Below are 13,078 nucleotides of genomic sequence, written 5' to 3'. Positions count from 1 at the left end.
GTATTAATGAAATAACTGTCACTGCCGATTTTACATTAAGGTATTGACACACGATCACAAAAATAATGTGTTAGCATACTTTACAGCATCTTTATTTTTGTTTTGAGCATAATCATAGGTTAACCATACTCTTATTTATAAACAAAATAAACACGTTTCGTTTATTAGGTGCAAACCCTCTTCAACCCGTGCCTCAGTAGCATGCACCAAAACCAATCAGCTGTTTATTTTTGAGTACATTCGCAATGGAAGTACCTGCAAAATTTTCAAATAAATACTTCTAAGTAATTTAAATTAATAATAGATAGCTAAAATTTATGCGAAGTAATTAAAAATATTAAAATAATTTGAATATTTAATTTGAAGGTGGGTATTGGCCACACTGGAATTCAGTTGTCACATATACTTCTTCTGTTATGGCTGTCTTTATGTTTGTTGTATCAATTTGTATGTCAATTATCAATTAACCCTTGTTAATAATGGCCTGGTGATTATTAAAAAGCAGAGCTTGGTGTGACTACTATCGATGTACAGTATAGTGTATGCGTGAATAATGGCTGCTGGCGGCGAAGATCTGTGGCGCGAGTGCGCGTCCTGGCTCACAAGATGTGGCTTATTACGGCCCGATCATAAGTCAAATTGGGACTCGAGTTCCATACACGACCTGGCATACACTCTACGAGATGGTGTGCTTCTCTGTAATCTGCTAAACGTGCTGCATCCAGGATGTGTCGATATGAAAGATGTCAATCAGCGCCCACAGATGGCCCAGGTATTTGAAACACAGCTATGCGACCTTCGCTCTAATTAACACTAAACCGTTATTATTTTAGTGCAATGATATTTAATTTTAATTAAAGTTTTCTACACACTCAAAACGTAAATTTCGAATGAAAAAAGTGAATAGTTTTTTTTTTCAAGATTTTAATCAGTTAAAATGTAAATATAATATCATTCATTACGACAGGTCAAAAAACTGTTAACATAGCTCTAGAATAATAAAGAGGATGTTCTTTGATAGAGATGTTTTATCAATAAATGCTGTAACACATACACTCATTTACATGAATTATGCATGCATTGATGAATGGCAAGTGGCCCATTGATGTCTATATCATGCGTGTTAAAGCTGCCGAGTATTCTATAGCTATATATGTGGGACACTAATGAATGAACTGGTCGGCATAAACGTCTATATCTTAAAATACCTACATTATATTGTCTTGAAAACCATATTACACTTCAGCTGATGTACATCAACTTTATTTATCTATTAATTGCTTTTAATTTAACAAGAAGGTAGTAAACGTTTGACCTTTGTTAGCCTTTTAATGAATTAGATAAATAGATGGTGAGTGTACTAAATATACTATGTTGTATATTATATATTGTATGCTAGTATATTTGAACTGATCTAACATTATCTCTTACATAATATATATGTATATGTCATACATAAGCTTGTTGGAATGAAATGAAATGAAGGTTTTTTTTAATAGTTTAATTAATAATTTGTCTAAGAGATCTAAATCGAGCAATTAAACATTACAATATACCTACCATTTTTATTAATAATAAAAATATTCTCTGTATATTTAAAATAATTACTATAAGCTTAAATAATTTAAATGGATATAATTTTTTTATATAAATTTAATTTCTACAAAACTTGAACAATATTACGAAACTACCTATTTTATACAACTAATAAACCATTGTTATGACAAAACAAATAATTATTTGTCAAAAAATGTTCCTCTCAATATCTATAGCGGCAGATATTTACCATAAAAATAATACTAAATTGTGTGAAATTTCCAATATTGACATCAATTAACTCACTAACATTTACAAAACATATTCTCCATTGTCCACAGTTCCTTTGCATGCGAAATATAAAAGTATTTTTACGAACATGCCATGAAGTATTTGAACTCAGAGAGACAGATCTGTTCGACCCGTCTATGTTATTCGACTTGTCCAACTTTCATAGAGTGTTGTGTACACTTGCGAAGCTCAGTCAGTGCCCAAAGGCAATAGCGAGAAATGTTCAGTGAGTATACTCATAGTGTCCTTATAATGTATTGCAATTTTATTATCAAATTTATTTAATATATAATGATCTTTACAGACCATTTTCTGCTAGAAGGACACAATCTGAAGAGGATATTTACAGAGATCTACAGGCCGTGTGAGTAGTTATTATTTATATCGTACCAAACACATTAGTAAAAGTATTTATTTCAAACATATGCAATTGTAATAGCGCAAACCAAGCGACGGATTTACCGCCTCCCTACGAAGTGGTATCGTACGAAGAGCACGCGAACGCTATGGAGGTACCGTGGATACAGTTCACGATACCGAGCGTCACGTGCGAGGACCGAGTGGAGGAGATATACGAGGACCTCTGCTATGTCAAGTTCACCTCCGACATGCCTGAGGTGGCGTTTGATTGTCATTGACGCTTATCTTTATTTCTGATTGTTCACAAGTCATATTTACAAGCTGACTGAATACTCCCATTTTATTATTATTATATAATTGAAAGAAAAAATAGCAATGCAGTAGGATTGATGGTGTAGCTGATTATAATTTTATCAAGTCTTGAACTGTCCTTCAAAGTCGATTTATTTTAAATATCTTGTGATAAAACTTATATTAATAAAGAAATAATTTTACAATTCAAAACTATGTTTAACTTATGAATTTGAGAAATACTTTAACATATTTTCTGTCATGATATATATATTTTTTTGTAATATTTTAATCTTTATCATAGAAGTGCTTCAGTACATTTGGTGCTTCTTAGAATGTCACTTATGATTGGACGTTATCTATACCCCGACTAAGATATCGTCGGATAGATACATTTCACTTACTTAACAACTAAGTATACGATTTTTGAAGGACTGTTTTGTATTTAACTCGCTGTTATATGTATATTTGTTTAGTTTTGATGTAGTGTATAGAAAAGGCAATAGTTAACGTAAAATATACCCTAGGTATGTCATCACTTGCTTTTTAGTTTAGTGTTTTATATTTTAGTCGACTTTGAAAAATGATCATTTTAATCGTTTTTCTTGTACTGACTACATTTAAATTATAATTTTAGAATAAATGCTCTCAGACAGACGGGCGCACTCGGGGGTATTTGTATTTAACGCAGTCAAATCAATCAAAACGTTTAGAACATAATTCCCGAAAACGTTTTATTTTTTTTAAGTTTTTTTTTTTTAGTTAAAGAAATGATGTGATATCAGCATCAGTGATATTGCTGCTTCATAATTGCAAGGCTATAGTATTTCATGCAAAATAATCCTTTCCAATACATTTTAACAAAGTTTAAAATATATGTCGAATCTTATGAAATACGATAGGCCTCGAGTAACTTAACTTCGTTCACTTTGGTTCCTTACGAAGCGTATTACAAGATTCTATTTAAATTATCAAATTACAACCACGACTGAAAATTAACGTTACAAAACTATACTATAACGTAACGACGCAACTTTATCGTTGAAAAAATGTATACTATTTGTATACAAAAATGCAGCTGTTACGTTTAGGAAATAACAATAGGTATACAAAAGTTGTGTTTGTTTTGTATGGAACCATGTGTATTATCCGTTACAAACAGATCGAACGAAAGCATACGATTAGCGGCAAGTATATGAGCGAACGCTGGACGGAATGTGTATTCCGATAAAATTATGTTAACCTATTTTTTCGTAGAATCTCGAATGATAGGGACGACTCACAAAAGTAAAGGAACAAAATGATACGTTTTAAACCACTCGAATTTATGTTATGATATGTAAACAAAACACTTTACTTGGCGTTAGGGCTTTGTGTAAGCACATCTGGTAAGGTACCACCTCATCTTTCTACCGCAAAAGAGCAGTACTCAGTATTTTTGTGTTCCGGTTTGAAGGGTGAGCCAGTGTAACTACAGGCACAAGGGGCATAACATCTTAGTTCCCATGGTTGATGGCGCATTGGCGATGTAAGGAATGGTTAATATTTCTTACAGCGCCATTGTCTGTGGGCGGAGGTCGCCACTTACCATCAGGTGGCCCATTTATATGCGCGTCCGCCAACTGATTCTATAAATAAAAAAAAATAACAATTTAGTGTAACAACTAAGTTGATCAGTGGTTCCCAAAGTTGTCTGGACCGCGACCCACCTAACAAAAACTTCCATATTCCGCAATGGTATTCACATCCACTTTACTTCCGTATTTATTAATATTAATTAGCCGAAAATCTCGCCTTACTTAGCTTCATCAAACAGCACAGGCGACCAACTGTTGGTCGCAACCCACACTTTGGGAAATGGTGTCCTAGATGATAATAAGCGATCAAATGGATCCAGCAACAGTCCCTAAATGGCCTATGATATAGAAAAGCAAATAAAATGATTATACCCATCAGATAGAATATTCCGAGATACGTGTTCTTAAAACTTTGAGATTAACATATATTTATTTACATATAAGAATATTTTATTTAGTAACTGTGAACTGGTAAAACGTTTAGCCTCTTCGGTGTTGTTTTGTTTTTTGACACAATCGCTCGAATACATTACGTGCGTGAGCGTAAACTAATATTTCTAGTTCCTTAAGTATCATTACATTTTATGCGAGCTTTTTTCGATCTGAATTCTCTCTCTAAATATAAAAAATCGTCGCTCTCGTTCGATCTGACTCGGTTATAATTGGGACGCGTGCGCAGCGGCGGCGCGAGTGCGAGCCGAGAGGTGGGGGAATACGCGAGCTACTGCGCCCGCATCCACGACGAGGAGATCTACCACGACCTCTGTGCGGTCAAGGGAACAGCGCGCGAACCGCCCGCCGCCCCGCACCATCCGATCGCTTTCAACGCAGTACGCGATTTTTTTTGTTTTTTTTTTTTTTTGGCATTGGAGTAATGAATTTATGGTTTATTAATTTTCTGGTTACGTATCAATATGTTGTCAATGCGACACTGTCTATGAATATACGATTAAATCTAGTCAAGATTTTTTTTCTTTATACTGCACCGTATTCGTATATAAAAGTGAATAAATAATTAATTATCATAAATTTTATGATACAAAATGTTCACTAACGTTATAAAATTAACTTTCGTACGTCTCGGGGGTATTATTATAATATCCGATCTGATTGGTGGTTTCTACGTCGAGCTCTCACTGACGGTCCCATTTTCATGCCTCACTTGGAATTTTAAGTGTACGAGTAAAAGTTCCATATTACGTTCCGATCGTCGTTTGAATTATTCATACACTCATTACTTCCGATGCCATTTGATTTTTTGCCGCCATGTAGTTAGTTGTCTATAATGTTGATAGCAGAGAATGGTTAACGCTATTTTATATTTAAATGCTTGTCGAATGCTTTTTTAAATTCATAGACATCGTTTTGTCTTTCAATTATATTTATTTAATTTTTTTTTTTAATATTTACAGCTAGCGACGTCGTCGCACAGCCTAGAAAAGAGGGACTATGTTATTAGAGAACTGGTCGACACGGAGTGCAATTACGTGGACGTGCTTAGTAAAATAATTAAATACTTCCTGAGGCCGCTGACGCCTTATTTGAAACCTCAGGATATGCAAGTCATATTTTTTGGTGTCAAGGTACGTTATTTATATAATATAACTACTGTGTGTGATAAGCTCGCGGACTATTACGATGTGTAATGTTTATACAGAGTGCGCAATAGAGCGTGTTTCATGATGTATACCTGTAAGTCTGTCTGTGGTTAACATCATATTTACTGTCAGGATTTACACGATATTCACTCTGGATTGTTGAGACAATTGCGACTCGCGACCGAGAACTGCGTGCCGGGGAACGGTGCTCCGAGACTGGCAGACGTATTCTTAGCGTGGAGGGAGAGGTTGCTTCTGTACGGAGACTACTGCTCCAATCTCACTAATGCCCAGGACACGCTCAAGACGCTCGACGCGAGAGACTCCACGTTCAGCAAGCAACTCGCAGTAATTATAATATATTTTCTTTGTTTTCTTATATGTCTAGATAGACAGATAAAGTGAAGTTTCCGTCGAAAAAAATAGTGGCCAATGTTTGGCCACTAAGTACATCCACACTAGTAGAGTAGTATGACCTTTGGCTAGTATCAAGCGTAGCTGACACTCTAGCTAGTTTAAAAAAAAAAACCGAACAAATACAATTTCCTTATAACACTAACTTTATCGATTGGCGTGTTACATTGAAACTAGCTATGTTAATGATTTTAGCTTTCTCGCTTATAAACATTTGCTTAGATATGTCTTAGTCTTGGTGTGTGTACTTTAGTTCGTTTCGTGCGTGTTTACGGCCATTACATCGCCCTCCCACTTCCAGGTATCGTAGTGGGGAAGGTTTAGCTTGAAGCGTTCGTATTAGTTTTATAAAACGCCGTTTAGCTCAAATCAAAATATTAATAATCATATTGATTAAAAGTAATGAAGTTTTCTCTTCATTTAATTTATTATAGAAAGAAGATATGTCCCAAAAATATATTAATTATTAAATTATAATTATATCAAATTATTATATTATACATATCCATATGGACAAGATTTCAATGGATTTCAATGAGCTTCCATCACCAATCATCCATTGTTGTACTGCAGAATATTAATACTTTGTGTTGTTGCTCCTGGTGAGAAGGGCGTGGCCGGTGGGAGCCAGTGCATTTCAGGCACGAGTCTAACATCTTCTCACGTAGTTAGCGGCTTATGTTAGTTATGACACTGCAAAGAGTGTTTTATACAATAGTCTATTCCAATCGAAGAAGGAATCAAGTTAAACAATCCTTAGATTTACGTATTTCATGCGATTTGCTAATAACTCAGCTTTATTGCACGCCACTAACAAGTCTTGATGAATATGTCTTTGTTTATAATCCAACACTATTTAACTCAACTACTTATATCCACTTTAATTTTACTTCCAAAATGTTGTAAACACCGTCGTCAACGTTCGTTCGTTCGTAAGCACAATATCTTCGAAAATCATAGTAATAATGAATATAATAGACAATATTATTCAGGCTATGCTAGCTCAACCGTTTATATTGCGTCAATTCCATGTCAAATGTATAGAATAGATTATACATACAAGGCACTGGGTTATGGGCGTAGTTGATCAGCGTCAATTCGTTCCAGAAATGTCAAAAGGAGCACAGCGACGGTCGCATTCAGCTGCGAGACATCCTCTCTGTGCCGATGCAGAGAGTGCTCAAGTACCACCTGCTCCTGGACAAACTCGTGCATGAAACACAACCGGTAATATGGCTTCTATTTCATTTAATAATACATATATATCTATTTCGATTCTAAATGAACTTGAGTAGTATTATAGTAGCAAGTATTTCTTAATTTTAACACAGGACAAATATAGGTTCTTCTCGGCAGAGTTAAAATAACGTCCGAACCGGCGGTAACTTAGGTGCTAAGTTGAATTGAAGAGTACAGGAATTATTCAAAAGTTTTTGTAAAGAGCCCTTTTGGATACAGTGTATTTTAATTCGTATTTGATATACGAAATAAATATTAAATGATAGTCTGTCCTTTTGCCGATTTTTGTTCAATTTAGACATGTTTTGTAGAACCATGAAGAGTTTCGGGGATTGGAGCGCGCGAAAGAGGCGATGGTAGACGTGGCGCAGTACATCAACGAGGTGAAGCGGGACAGCGAGGTACTGGCGCTACTGGCTAAGGTTCAGGTAAATACGACAACTAGTAAGTGAACCCCTGAGAGTTCACTATATTATTTTGAATCTATCAGATGATTCATTTGCCTTCCCAAAAAAGGGCATTAAATCGTGTCTGACAAGTAACATCCCCCAGGAGAGCATAATAGACTGGGAGGCGGGCGCGCTGGGCGCGGGGGGCGCGGGGCTGGCGGCGTACGGCCGGCTGCTGCTGGACGGGGAGCTCAAGGTCAAGGCGCACGAGGACCAGAAGCTGCGCTCGCGATACGTCTTCGTGTTCGACAAGCTCATGCTGCTCTGCAAGCCCGTCAAGGTGATCTACCCGACCGTAAATATCGACACACACTACTAACATAGCTTTGCGTGCGGCCTCCTAGTGGGTAGTTGGTTTGTACGTAGCGTAGTCGGAGGGGCGGGGAGGTAGTGACTTGTGGATCGAGTTGCTCTTGAATCCATTGCACGCATGTACGCAAGTACTGGGACAAGGTTACACCGCATGATGCGACCGACTCATTTCTTGATAATATGTTTGCAAAGAAATTGTTTATTGAAAATCATAGTCTGACTCTCTGTAGTACTTATCGTAGTTTCTTTCATAAAAAAACCAAAGTAAATACCGTGAATAAGCTATAAACAGTATTTTATTCGTCATATCGATGTTAGAAGCATGCACGTAGTATTTAATTAGTTTAAATGAATATATGAAATGCGAGTACATATATGCAGTGCCGGTTAAAGTAATGTACAAGAGCGCGCCGACGCCGGGGTAGCGGGTAGTGTAGCGAGTGTGTGCGCCGCAGGACAACCAGTACTCGTACCGCACGGGCATCCGGCTGGCGGAGTACCGCGTGGAGGAGGGCGGCGGGCGGCGCGCGCTGCGCGGGGACGCGCGCTGGACGGCGCACTTCTACCTCGTGCGCCGCTCCAAGGACTCCACCTTCACGCTGTACGCGCGCACCGACGACTGCCGCCGGAAGTGGCTCAAGGCCATCAAGGACGCCATGTACGTTGCACCCGTTAAACGAAGGCTCGCGACGAGAGCACGAAACGAATACGTATTCTGTGCAAACCTTTTAAACGCGTTCGTTCCTCCCTCGACAGAGATAACTTGGAGCCCCCCGGGTGCCGAAGCACGAACCACAAATTCGTCTTGCACACGTTCCAGAAGCCCGCAACGTGTCACCACTGCTCCAAATTTCTCAAGGGCAGAATATTCCAGGTTTGTGATGGTCCCTGCGGTCAGGATCCTAATGTCCGGAGTGAAGCGAGCGATAACGGTTTGTAACACCTGTCCGGCCGCAGGGCTACCTGTGCTCGGTGTGCAACGCGTGCGCGCACAAGGACTGCATCGCGCTGTCGGGGCACTGCAGGGGCGGGCTGGCGCCGGCGCCGCCGCTGCCGCCGCACGCGCATCAGCCCGACACCGCGCTGCACTACTACATGTGGTACGTCACTCGAAGATGACTTTTACGTATTCTAAGGATACTTTTTTCATTCAATACGAGATGTTAATTTATAATGTACCGCAAGTGAGAACCTTCCAGTCTCGGCGAGCGAGCGAGTAGCAGCAGCAGTAACGTGTCGCACCGGCAGGTACGTGGGCGAGATGGGGCGCGAGACGGCGCGCGCGCGGCTGGAGCGGCGCGTGGACGGCACGTTCCTGCTGCGCGTGCGCCCGCGCGCCGTGCAGAGCCTGCCGCCGCCCTCGCACAACGACACGCACTACGCGCTCTCGCTCAAGTACGTGCGCCGCCGGCGGAACGCGACGGAACGCGACGGACCGCCTCAGTCGGCGTATCTGTACATTATTGCTAATCAATAGCAGTCGATGATTAGTGTCGGTTCACAAATGTTTCACTATACACAAGTTCACAAATGTTCTACTAATGTTTTATTTAATTGTTCGCCGAGCTCGATATCTGAAATGATGTAGTACTATCAACGGGCCGGATTGTTCACTTAGGGAGACTTAAAGAGTGTAGAGAGAGTCTGAGAAGTGTCTACTCATTTTCTAATCGTCAATAGTTGATCACGTGGCATATCGAATTTACCGCTGTTATTTTATCGCTACGAACATTTTTTCACTTCCAATCCTGTCCAATCTTGCTGCTCAATTTAAAGCCCGTTATAGTACAGATGTACTACTTCTTACTTGCAGACACAACTTGCAACTTCATGGAATTATATTGCCGATATATCTTTAGGGGTATGGTGTAATCTAGATATGTCTTATTTCCATTATTAATCGATACAAATTATTTTTTATAATGAACAGAACGGACAACACCGTGAAGCACATGCGCGTGTGCCGCAAGCCCATCGACCAGGTGCCGCACTACTTCCTCTCCGAGTCGCGGTTCTTCCGCAGCATCGTGGAACTGATCTCCTACTACGAGAAGACCAGCTTATCTGAGAATTTTGTCGGGTAAGATGCTCCTGTGAGATATATTTGGTTGTGACAAATGGTATATATATGTTTTAATTATCTTAGCGTATAAAGTGTGAGCAAGTTAAGTATATATATTTAATAATCGCAGCTCCTGTGTGTCCTAGGTTAAACTCCAATCTACGCTGGCCATTCCGGCGAGTGGTGGCAACGGTCATACATGATTTTCGTCCGCTGGAGGCATCGCAATTGGCGCTGCGTCCCGGAGCCAAGGTGCTCGTGCTCAGCAAAGAGGGGGACAGCCGCGGGTGGTGGAAGGGACGCACGCTCGACAAGGTGATACTATTATTAGTAAATTACATTCAAAGTCGGAAATGAATTTATGTAGTGACTTTCGATATAAGAACAGAGTTAGATTCTATTCTTATATCAAAAGAAATTTAGCAACGCTGAGGAATAACGGGCGAGCGGCTGCACCTACACAGACGGGCTAGTACTGCGCCAAACTAACACATATCATTGACATTCCAGGGTGACAACAGATCCGGCTACTTCCCCAAGGAGTGCGTGCGCGAGGACCCCGAGTGCATCGGCGCGCTGGACTGATGTCAGCTGTGCGTCGCCGAGCGCGAGCGCGCCGCGCCCTCCGCGCCGCCCGCGCCCTGCGACCTGGACGAGCACGACCACGGCGACCTCGTGTGAGGCGCCTTCGACGTGGTGGCAGGGAGACGAGCGAGATTCCGGCGTGACCGCTATATCACTGAGCCGATAATTTTCAGTAATTTCAAATCATTCGTTACGTTTCAGGTGAAAATATTTTTCGCAAGAAACTACAAATTACGTCTGCGACTACCTTTGTAATGACGGCATGTATACGTAGAGGCGTATATTAATTTATTGTGTAAATTGATTTGATAACTTAGACTCAATCATATAATATATTGAAATTGAACCTTAAAGTGAAGTGCAAATCTGTTTTGATGATAAAATTTACGAAGTATGAAATGAACAAAACGATGTATGGAATAAGTGTTACTTGTTGTGCTAATATGATAAAATGCTTTAAATACTCGTGCTTTACAATATAGAATTCTATGTCGAATGTACAAGGGACGATTGTCCTTTAATTTATAAAGAAATCTATTTAATATTGCATGTGCAATATAAGAAATTTTATGTATGAATCGCACGGTGGGATTTTAGTGTGTATGAAATATATCTTAGCAAGGTGATTGCTATGAAATGTTGTTGTTGATGTTCTAGAACCGAGTCAAATGTATATTTATTTTTGTGAACTATGTAAGTTATTTTTTCAAGTCATAGATAATACTTAGATAGATATAAAAAATGTTACAATCATATCCTATCAATGCAATTTCAATGCACATTTAATTGCTTATAAATAAATGGTATGGAAACTTCTTCCTTATTGTAGTTAAATGTTAAATTCGGAGTACTACGGAATTGTATGTCTACCATATTTTTACTATAAAATAACTGAAGTATAATATTTGATGTATTAGAAAATATACAAAGCGAGTTTACTTGATACGCATAGTTTACGTCATAGCGATATAATACTACTTGTTATATGATAAAATCGTATAGAAATTGAATATGTGTATAGCAAGATATGCACAAATAAATAGACTGTCTTAATATCTCAAGCAGTAATCAAATCGCTTATTGGCAAGTAAGTGATGCTAGGCACAAAATGAATTGTAACTAAACAATTTAATATTGAGAATAAGTGTAAGGAGTAATTATGTCATTAAAAACCATATAATTTTCTTTGGGAACTGTCAGAAATTGGTATTAATCCGCGAACAACATTTATCATTTATTACTATTGCAACTGACTAGTTAGTAAATAATAAAAATGCGTTTACGCACAATCTAATCTAAATAAGTAAACGAAACTATTCATAGTTAAATATTTCGATACTGAATTCTTAGTATACAAGCTAATGACAGAGTTAATAGAGGTTTCCAAAGTGCCGCACAAAAACATTTGATCTAAAATCACTAAGATTGATTGGTTTATAGCTCTCTTCTAGGCCTTTTATATTTTTTTAAATGACATCTAATTCAACTATATTCGATGTTAGCATTTTTTTAGTTTCTATTTGTTACTTAAAGTTAATTCGTTCCGTGCTCAAAATTATATCTGACATGTCGAACAAGAGATAACTGCCATTTTCTTTATAAAACTTTTTTGTACATGAGCTAATTGATTTAGTATAATACATAATAATTTTGGTTGGAATGGTACCGATAATGTTTTAATTAAATTATTATGAAGTGAGAATGTGTGCCAAACTAAAAAGTGAAACATACATTTAATTACAGATTCAATTATATAATTATATTTATATTCATTAAAAACTAAATTTAACTGCAATCATTATATAATTCCTATTTATTTTAAACTGTTATTGAAAAATATATATTTTTTACTTTACGATATTCTAGATGTCGCCCATTACAGTATTTTAGCTATACATTCCAAGACAATTAAAAACTAAATATAACATAATATTAATTGAAATAAATATTTACTGATAATATTCATCTTCTTAATTGGTGTATCTGTCTTTATATTGATGAGTTTAATTATGTTACACAATCTATATGAACAAATAAATTTTACAATATTCAGCATTATCGTGACACTTTAACTCTTATTAAGTTATGGTAATATTAAAAAATTATAATTTTTATATAGAATAAACATGAATGTAAAAATAATATTTTAAATGGTTGAGTATTACTCAATCATTTAAAATATTATTCTTATTAAAAATAATAAATGAACTTACTCTGAAAAAATTATCCATCATCAATTTCTGTTCAAATTCAGTCTCTAAATGTTTGGTTAAAATTTAAACTTTGGTTTATATTGTTTGTTAAGTATGATGATGTTTGTGATTTTCAGAAGAATTGCAAACGGTATAAGCAAAAAATTTACAA

At 37.5% G+C, this 13,078-nt stretch overlaps 1 protein-coding gene across 2 annotated transcripts; it reads left to right on the top strand.

Annotated features, from left to right (window-relative positions):
• Positions 1-388: 388 nt before the first annotated feature.
• Positions 389-12,748, top strand: LOC113404475 (protein vav). Of its 2 annotated transcripts, none has more exons than XM_026645379.2 (16): positions 389-772; positions 1,878-2,053; positions 2,132-2,191; positions 4,735-4,885; positions 5,468-5,638; positions 5,786-6,001; positions 7,175-7,294; positions 7,618-7,734; positions 7,859-8,050; positions 8,523-8,725; positions 8,824-8,941; positions 9,025-9,167; positions 9,316-9,462; positions 9,998-10,147; positions 10,276-10,444; positions 10,640-12,748. In XM_026645379.2, exons 1-16 carry the CDS (start codon positions 554-556, stop codon positions 10,712-10,714), a joined length of 2,427 nt encoding a protein of 808 aa, XP_026501164.2. In that variant the 5' UTR covers positions 389-553; the 3' UTR covers positions 10,715-12,748. The 2 variants fall into 2 exon arrangements, with proteins under 2 accessions (XP_026501164.2, XP_026501163.1); XM_026645378.2 differs by lacking the exon at positions 4,735-4,885 and adding an exon at positions 2,267-2,444.
• The last annotated feature ends 330 nt before the right edge of the window (positions 12,749-13,078 follow it).

Source organism: Vanessa tameamea, chromosome 5 (genome assembly GCF_037043105.1).
Source record: "Vanessa tameamea isolate UH-Manoa-2023 chromosome 5, ilVanTame1 primary haplotype, whole genome shotgun sequence".
NCBI lineage: Eukaryota > Metazoa > Arthropoda > Insecta > Lepidoptera > Nymphalidae > Vanessa > Vanessa tameamea.
This window is presented reverse-complemented; position numbering and strand designations above follow the sequence as displayed.

Coding starts and splice junctions, on each gene's coding strand:
- LOC113404475 (XM_026645378.2), top strand. CDS start 554: ATGGCTGCTGGCGGCGAAGATCTGTGGCGCGAGTGCGCGTCCTGGCTC. Junction 2,054..2,131: donor GCAATAGCGAGAAATGTTCA/GTGAGTATACTC, acceptor TGATCTTTACAG/ACCATTTTCTGCTAGAAGGA. Junction 7,735..7,858: donor CGCTACTGGCTAAGGTTCAG/GTAAATACGACA, acceptor AACATCCCCCAG/GAGAGCATAATAGACTGGGA.